General features: G+C 44.3%; 2 protein-coding genes across 2 annotated transcripts in view; one reads left to right on the forward strand and one right to left on the reverse strand.

Moving 5' to 3' along the window:
- Nucleotides 1-702, forward strand: part of LOC146186819 (phosphoserine aminotransferase) — a 23,959-nt gene extending 23,257 nt beyond the window's left edge. The window contains exon 10 of the mRNA XM_084607457.1: nucleotides 281-702. Within this exon, the coding sequence (XP_084463583.1) occupies nucleotides 281-386 (106 nt within the window). The 3' untranslated portion in view covers nucleotides 387-702. The remainder of the gene's footprint in view (nucleotides 1-280) is intronic.
- Mesh1 (Metazoan SpoT homolog-1) overlaps nucleotides 1-8,796 on the reverse strand; it is a 9,953-nt gene extending 1,157 nt beyond the window's left edge. The window contains exons 1-3 of the mRNA XM_084607458.1: nucleotides 8,419-8,796; nucleotides 8,289-8,344; nucleotides 7,479-7,829 (exon numbers count right to left, since the gene is read on the reverse strand). Of these exons, the coding sequence (XP_084463584.1) occupies nucleotides 7,479-7,829; nucleotides 8,289-8,344; nucleotides 8,419-8,533 (522 nt within the window). The 5' untranslated portion in view covers nucleotides 8,534-8,796. The remainder of the gene's footprint in view (nucleotides 1-7,478; nucleotides 7,830-8,288; nucleotides 8,345-8,418) is intronic.
- Between the last annotated feature and the right edge of the window lie 232 nt (nucleotides 8,797-9,028).

A 9,028-nucleotide genomic window follows, 5' to 3' on the forward strand; every position in this document is an offset into this window, starting at 1 on the left:
CTGGTAGCGAGTCACTCCGCGAGTGACGATTGAATGGTAATAAACACCGCACATTCACTTGATTGGTCTGTTTTTACTTGAATTTTCTATGTCGTGTGTACGGGCCGCACCCCTAAAATTGGCCCTTGAATCTGGGGAAAAAAAGTGCGGCTCTTACACGCATTTACTATACGGTATGAACTTTGTATTTAGGTTTTGTCATTTTTGTGTAAGGGTAATGGTTTTTTGTGAGTTTTTATACTGCCTATATGTACTGACAGTTTTGTACCTGTTCTCCTAGGTCTGTTGGTGGTATACGAGCATCGGTCTTCAATGCAATGAGCGTGGAAGCGCTCACACCGTTTTTGGAATTCGCGAGAGAATTTGAAAAACAACACCATAAGTAGCCAAGGTATCACGTCCAGTTTCATAGAGATGCCCATTCCCGTCTCACATGAAATGCGGTCACATTTCTCAGGCTACGAATGCTATATGAAGACCACGGTGACTGTTTTATGCTGTGAGACCCGAAAATGTAAACAATTCCACTAGGCTGCTAATTTTATAGATTATAAATTTTGTACACTAAAAAAGAAAAACTTTTTTTTATACTGCCTCTACTGAGCAGCACATCGGCGTTAACTTTTCTGTCCGTGATGACTTCTCATGCTTTTAGGCTCCTGTTTTCAGAACTGGAAATAAAACTAGGTATTTTCTATGGCATACTTGTCTTTTTATGAAATTGTGTAAAGAAGTATTTGAGCTTCTGATTACAGCTCGTCAAATGAATTCATAGACAGCTGGCCGACAAATTTTAGCTTTCCTTCCATAACTTTCCTTACCCAGTGACATTATGATTGTCTTGGAGCAGACAGAGAGGCATGAACAATATGAGAGTAGCATCCCTACTTGGGCTGCTATGAGAAAACTCATCAGAAAGCATCAGTCCACCAGTGCTAAGAAAAAAAAATGTCTGAGAATAAGATTGAACATCTGTGGTTGCCCTACAGTTTTGAAGCCACAAGTTGTTGTAAACTAAAATTTTGCGCCATAAATCATGTCATAAGCAGGTATGAAAAACAGCTGTGCTGGTCATAAAGATAGCCAAAAATGTAAAATGGGCTCCCCTTAACCTGCATGGAGATGAACAGTTCATGGGTCACTGTTTTCCTTTTCTCTCTTCGTCCTTTCTGTTACTGAGTGTGCAAAACCACAATATATACACCATATATCTACCAAGTAATGAATGCAGGAAGAAAGAGGCTGATCAAGCCAATGGCATTGGCAACATCTTTTTCTAGTTCTATTCAATATCCTTTTTTTTTTCTTTTTTTTTTTTTCACTGCCATCTGAATGAGCACCACCTGCCCAAAGCCTGACTCGCAGCTTGAAATCTAAGGCTTAGTTCTTTTTTTTTCTTTTTAGCATATCGGGTATTTCAAAAATGTGATGCACTACAAATATATTTTCGATATCACTTCTTTCATTTTCATCATGTGATACTAAATAATAAATAAAATACATCAAAAGGTATTACCAAAGATACATGCATATGCGATACTGTCCAGGCCTGCACAGTACATAGGCGTTTTGCATCCCACTTCATCGAAATGTGGCTGCTGCAGCCAAGGTTGAATCCATGTCGTTGTACGCATACTAACCACTGAGCTACCGTGGCGGGCAATACTACATGTACCGCCTTTATGCTTACATGAAACAAAATTTTAGGTGCGTCTGTTAAGCCAAATATTGATGAATTTAAAGAACAAAGTTGTCCAAGCAGTCTGACAACCATCGTAAGGCGCATTTAGAACACTATGTGCACACGAATGATCGTAAGAACCTAAATGTCTTGTTAGCTCCAAAGAAGCATGCAGCAAAAAACAAAATTGTATGTCATACTTTTTTTCCCTGTAAATGCTTCCTGGCTACTGTTTCCCTGCTGGTACATTTTCTTTTTGTAGTTCTATGAGAGCATAACAGCACAGTATACTGTAACCATTATAATATATTAGATAACACTGCAGGCACTTCAGCACATTGGTATGCTTCGAGCATGCCTTGCTTTTAAATTTTGCCAGGGAGGCTCAAAAATGCCTGGATTCAGCTACCATGAAAGTTAAGACTACAAACGCGGATTTAGCCATTTAATTCTGCATTAAATTTTCCCCTATACCTGCTAAATTTGAGTTTATCATGTGTGATACAGTTTTGCACTGCCCAGCATAAAAAATGGGTTTACACTAAAGGAAATGTTACCTGCATTCCTGGAGGGCCCAAATTGTCAAATTTACACTGCCACCAATCTGTAACCTGTTTGGAAATCTGCTTTTTATTCCCAGTTAAATCATTTTCGGAATAATAAACCTGTTCCAAATTTACTGGCAATAAATGAAATGCTAGGAAGCAACTCAACGAAGCCAGTGGCACTGAACCTTGTCACTTTGTCATTCTGTCACATATCACAAGGTGCGTAATTTGCTAGTGAAAAAGCTCTTCTTAGAGAATATGGCAGAGGAGAAAATTCAACTGCTTGAGTGTGCTGGTTACACATACTAAAGGTAAAGAAGAGCATACACAATGTCCAGTATTCATTTATTTTCATGCTGAATAGCATACACACTTTGAACCTAGAAATCGTTGCTCCCTTATTAATTTTCACTTTCCTGCTGGCTAACGAAATGGCCCTTTTTCCAGATGATGTATGCGAGGTGCATTGATCAATATGCCTTTTCTCCAAACCTGCACTCTTGGCATCATCCATCGTCCAACCTGACTAAAGCTTCACAGCATTCTTTGCTAGCAGACATTGTTGCAAACTCTGATTCTGTTCTCTTAACTGCTGAATATCACCTTGTGCAGCCACATGTTCCGAGGTCATTGACATTGGTGTGACACAGGAACACACGTTCCCATGCTGCTGCACGTGTGGCAACAAATGGACATTGTGATTGTCTTTTTAGTTCCAGCTGTGATAAAGATGCTTGCAAAAACAAGGGTGTGCACGTAGTAGTTCCTACGTAACCTCAATGCTTCAAGGCATAGCTGCAACAAGAGGATGAAGTGATGGTTATTCTAATAAGCATATCGTTCAGTGGAATGTAAACATAAGAATGGTCTTGTGGACAGATGTGCAAATGCTGCCTGCTGTCCTGTCAGATTGACAGTTGGACCAATATTTATTGACCTTAGTAGCACCTTTTGAAAGCAGAAAGGCAAGAATGAAATTAACATTTTTTTTTCTGCTTTCATGCACTATAATATTGTTAATGCTGAGTGTGCCAAATAAGTCAACCTTGAAATTTGTGCACAGGCATGTTTTTCTCACTCCTTGAAATTAGAATGAATGCTACCAAGTGTATTTAGTCTTGAAATGCACTTCAAACTAATACTATGTGTTCTACCAACACAAGCCGTTTTTCATTAAACAGTGGCTAAGTGATAAGATCCTGCTACACACATTCTCAGAAATGTAGCAAAGCAAAGGCTGACAACAGGTGGTGACTCTGTTTTAGCAGTATTATCCTTGTTTATAATTGCTTCTTTTACACTTATCTCCTCATATTTTCACACGTCCCAGCTAAATGTAACCGAGCAAAAAGGCAGATGTGTTCTACAGTTGAATCCCGCTATAACGAAATTCACGGTGCACGAAAAAAAATTCGTTCTCGCGGAACTTCGTTATCGCAAAAATTTGACGTGAAACGCAGAAATAATTGCCCAAGCAGCAGCAAAGGCGTTTAATGCCAAAAATCTGTAAGCTTGGTTTGCTTACGCTTCACGGCGAGCAACGCCGTCACGCGATTTTCGCACTCGGTCAGCAAACCCATTGCAACATCGTCGTCTCGGACAGCAACGAAATTCCTGATGACATCAAAAGCGTCCATCACCTGTACGGCGGTTGCCGCAGCCGGCGCTTCCTGTACGTCGTCGTCTTCTTCATCGGAAGAGTCCTTATCATTCCGGGCAGCTTTTATGATCTGCTCATCACTCACATCTTCGTGAACAACAACACAAGCGTCAGCGCCGATGTATTCGTCGAGCTCGAGATTAGGCGGCACGGTTCCTATTTCTCCCAGCGTTTTCCAGGCGGCCGCGATCCCCGGAGCCGGTGACGCCTCTTCGTCGTCGTCTGTAACGCCTGGTGTTAGGCCAGCAGAGTGTACGGGTCGACCTTCGGCAAATCCGGCGAGCCTGAAACAGTTCACAATTACTGAGCGCCCCAGTGTGCTCCAGGCAGCAGACATAATCTGCAGTGCCACGTACAAGTCCACCTTCGTGTCTCGGCCGGTTTCAGTGTTAAAAAGCAGCCGCTGAATTAACCTCCCGCGGTAAGCGCGCTTCAGGCTAAGAATCACGCCCTGATCGAGAGGCTGTAAGACAGACGTGCAATTGGGAGGGAAAAACCTCAGCTCCGTGTTAGTGAGCTTGACTTCGTCGGAGTGATGCGCTGAACAATTGTCCAAAAGCAAGCAAACTTTACGGCCCTGCCGCTTCATGTCGCGGTCGAATGCCATCATCCACTCGGTGAAAATAGCGCGGGTCATCCATGACTTGTTGTTCGCCTTGTACTGCACAGGTAGGCTACGAGTTCCCTTAAAACAGCGCGGCTTGGCACTTTTGCCTATGACTAACGGCGGACGCTTGTCCGAGCCATCCATGTTTGTGCAAAGCAGCACTGTGATGCGTTTTTTGTGTTTGCCGCCGTGACAGCGCTGCCCCTTGAAGTCGAGCGTCCTAGCCGGCAACATCTCGTACAATAGCCCGGTCTCGTCGGCGTTGTAAATGTCTGCAGGCGCGAAGTTGCTTAAAATTCCGGCCATGTTACTCGCCTTCCAAGCAGCTGCTCCGTCCACGTCTGCTGACATTGACTCGCCGCACAACACTTTTCCAACGATGTTATGGCGGGCCTTGAAACGGTTTAGCCAGCCAATGCTGGCTTTATAAAATCACCAATGCCAAGTAGGCATGCATAGTTCAACGCTTTCTGCTGGACGATGCTTCCTGACAGGGGGACGTTGCTGGCTCGTGCTTCCACAAACCACGCATGCACTGCTTTGTCCAACTCTTCATGGAGGGGCCGCGTCACCTTTTTGTGCTTCGAGGATGTGCCTGAAGCAAGTGCCATTCTCACGCTGTCCTTATTGCCTAGAATCGTTGACAGCGAACTTGCAGGAATTCCGAAGTCTTCAGCAATTGCCGCTTTCTTCCTTCCGCTTTCTGCTTGGGCGATTATTTGAGCTTTTTGCTCAAGGGAAAGAGTTTTGCGTTTTTTCACTTGCGTTGCCATCGTGTCCTGCGGATGAAAACTCGTCGTTGTCGAAGAGAAAGGCAGCGAGTGAACAACGCGACCACGACACAAAGCCAAAATGGCGGAACTGCAATCACGTGATTTCATGCTTAATGTGGCTTTGGATTTGAGTTGGACTTCTCGCCAATAAAACTAGTTTCGGTTTCGATTTTGAACGCGAAAATTTCGTTGAAGCGGAAACGCTCTGCAAAAATGGTTCGTTGTGCAGAGAAATTTAGGCCATTAATTCTTATAGGATACTCGCGGGGAATAAAAAATTATTCGTTGTCGCGGAAATTTCGTTGTGGCGGTATTCGTTGTGGCGGGATTCAACTGTAGCTCTAGTGAAAACAACTGACAGCTGTAAAGGGTCATGTGTCCTAGTCTGGTGTATTTTCTTTTTGATCTCCAGGGTTTAATTAAACTGTTTAGCTCACTGTTTGAGTATTAGCTTTAGGAATAAAGTGTCCATAGAGATGGTCTTCAAAGTACCACTTACAGAGCTTTATTTACCGGATTAAAAGAAAGTAACCTCGTGATGAGCAGCTAGCACATATCTCTGGTGCACTGTTTATGCAAGGCCCCTTTGGGAACAGTACCTTAGAGAAATGAGGATTTAGTTCTCTGAGATGTGTCTTGGAACACTGAACCAGTACTACAGCCACATGAGTGCATTTTTATTGCACCATTTACCTTTCAAGGCACCTGTGTGAACGGTACCTTGGTGCAAACATTTTAGTTTTTAGTAATAAGAAGTTAGCTGATTTGTCTTTACAGGATCTTTAGTCAGCCTCACTAAGCAAACTGCCAAGGAGCATTGCTGTGCTGTTTGCTGAATCATTCTTAGCTACTGATTTTTCAGAGTTACTCTTAGTGATTAATCTTACAAAGTCAGTGGGAGACACAGTTAGTGCTGTGCTTTCAGGGCCTGTATTCAGAGTTTGAGTCTTTACTGAAAGTGTCGCTATCTCTCCGACCTTGAGTCAGACTGGTGGAAACACTGGAAACAGAAATGGCTACCACCTCCGGTTCCGGTGTTTCCACCAAATCAGATGATTCGAAGTCAGGGAGGTAGCGACACTTTCAATAATGACGCAAACTTGGAATTCTGGCCCAGATGTGGGCACAGCACTTTAGTGATGGGGCATAAGTCATATAACATATTGCGCTTATCTTGACACAGCAGTGAAGTTGACACAACTCACTGAAAACCCTAGCCCAATATACCCTGTTCGATAGTCTTTCTTTGCCATGTTTTTTTCTGCATTTATGACAGCAATGTACAAGGCACTAGTTTCGTCTGCTGTGGAATGAAAGTTGTTGCTTGCAATCCTGGTGAGTGGAGTTATACCAAAGTGCCAGGTAATGTGCATGCACCACTAAAAGACACCAGTATGAAGCAGCATTTATTTCCAAAGTGCCAGGTAATGTGCATGCTCCACTAAAAGAGACCAGTATGAAGCAGCATTTATTTCCAACAAACAATGGTTCTTTGTTTATCCCATACCCAAGCGGCATGCAATGGTAACAGCATGGAATTGACATGCATTAAACAGTACCCTGTTACAGAGGCTCTAGAGAGCAGATTTTTGTGTGCTCACAAGCAGCCACAATCTATACTCACTGCCAGAGTCGTCGGCTGAAGCCTTTTTTATCACAGTAGCGGCAAGCATTTGATGTGTTGACTTTTATGGTTCTGGTTCACATCCTGATTTGCATTGACTGCATATCTTTACTGGAGCAATAATAGCCACCAAAGACAAGCCAAAAAAAGAAACATGGCACAGCCAATTCTAAGTGCCTAACAATCTGCTCCCTAAACGCAGATGACTGCAAAGCCAGCCAAAAGTCCCACATCGAAAACAGTGGCACAATAAAACATGCATTTCCATGCACAATACAGAAGAGAGCACTAGGCACAGCAAGCAATATCAGTCTTCCTTTCCAAGCTGCAACAGCGTTCATTATGACAATTACTATACCAAAAGTGAGAGGTGGCCGGTCAAAGGGGTGTGCAGTGATGGGACGGACACATACTTCTTCCTACACAAACAGCAAATGCTCTGCATTGCCTCCTTCTCTAAAGTTCTTTGCTGCCACCACATCACAAGGAACCAAGGAGAGCTTGCATTGACCTATATTACACAGCGTTCATGCAAATGACTAAACTAAAACTTGGTCAGATGGAATTTCAAAATGCGCCCTTTGCCTTCAGCACTTCATCCAGAGCGTCCTCCAATGGCTTGTTGGTACCACGCAGTCCGTGCACCACTTTCTCGGCCCATTCAAAGTACTCCTGCACTCGACCACGACTCCAGCCTATCGGTGTGCTCCGCTGGAGGTCCCTCAAGTTGTACAGCTTGTCGGCCAGCTTCACCAGCTTTGCCTCTCGGCTGCAGCTTGATGCATGCTCTATTTGCAGCTGCTTGCGCACTTCCTTGGGCAGACTCTTGTCGTCAGTCACTTCCTCCACTATGGATCGGACCTTGCTGCCGAAGTGCCGCTCAATCTCCTCAAATGAGGTGTCTGTGTCTTCAACTGTGTCATGCAAGATCGCAGCCTGGGGAGATGGGATACACATGAAACTATGCAAAAAGTTGTGGCAAGGCATACACTTGTCGCATGAGTGCCAATACAGGCGATTCAACGTCACCACTAATAGCCTGCTGGAAAATAAAAGGCATGGAGTGCTGAGCTAAGCAGAAGCTAAACAATCATGCAATCCTTTTCTTATAACCGTACAGAAAATGTCTGTACTTCGTCTATAGCAAAACAAGATATAGAAAGTTATATGCGCCTCTTGATTTCCCATGTCCGCGGGACACGAGACGTACCAGTGCCGAAAATTACCCCTTCTAAGAACTTTGCTTTGACGCAAGCACGGCGACAAGCAATACGGCTTTGCATGCCAGGATCCGAATAGTAAAGTCTCGTTAAGGTCTTCAAGGTGATTTCACAAACAGAGCTGCTTCCTGGATAAATTGAAAGTTCAGGAACGTCGCCAGTAATGCACTCTTACCTGCAGCGTCGCGATGTCAAAGATGCTTGCTTCATGGGTAAGAATTCTAGCCACGCCTGCACACAAGAACGACACAAATTGGCTGTAGCCTTATCTGATCTTCGTCGTGAACATGAAGTGCACAACTCACCGATTGGATGGTTGATGTACGGTGTTGCGTCTTCATCCTTCCTACGTTGCCTTTTATGTTTCACGGCGGCAAAATTCACGGTTTCAATCAATTTCTTTACTACTTGTTCCTCCATTGTAAACTACGACCTCTTGAAGCGCTCTTATGCTCAGCAGTTATGTCTCTCTCACGAATCGTTCGTTTTTGCCGCTACGCTTACCATATCTGAAGCTCCTGTAGCGCAGTGCCTTCGCATTACTCCCGCTGATAGACATGAAATGTGTCCACTTCCAAACTTGCGAAACTGCGTGCAACTAACTGCTGCCGCTGCTGCCCTGTGGCTGCAGCTGGCCGAACGGCTGGCAGCTGAGCGGCTGAGCTGAGCCAAGTCACTACCGTATGAAAATTGTGTGGTTGGCAAGGCCCATCCCTTGGTGGCTCGGTTGGCGTTGTTACAGTGCTCTGTTATGTTGGTTATGTTCTTTATAGCCGCGAGTGACTGCGAGCGTGAACCACAGATAAAGAAATTTGTGAATATGGAGATGGAGCGATGGAGTCACTCGGTCGCACCAGAGCGTCGCTCGCGTTGCCATAGGAACGCTGTTAATGCGAGCGCGCGGAGATTGAACAA

The sequence above is a fragment of the Amblyomma maculatum genome, chromosome 6, assembly GCF_055883805.1.
Source record: "Amblyomma maculatum isolate TAMU_Amacu chromosome 6, ASM5588380v1, whole genome shotgun sequence".
Lineage (NCBI taxonomy): Eukaryota > Metazoa > Arthropoda > Arachnida > Ixodida > Ixodidae > Amblyomma > Amblyomma maculatum.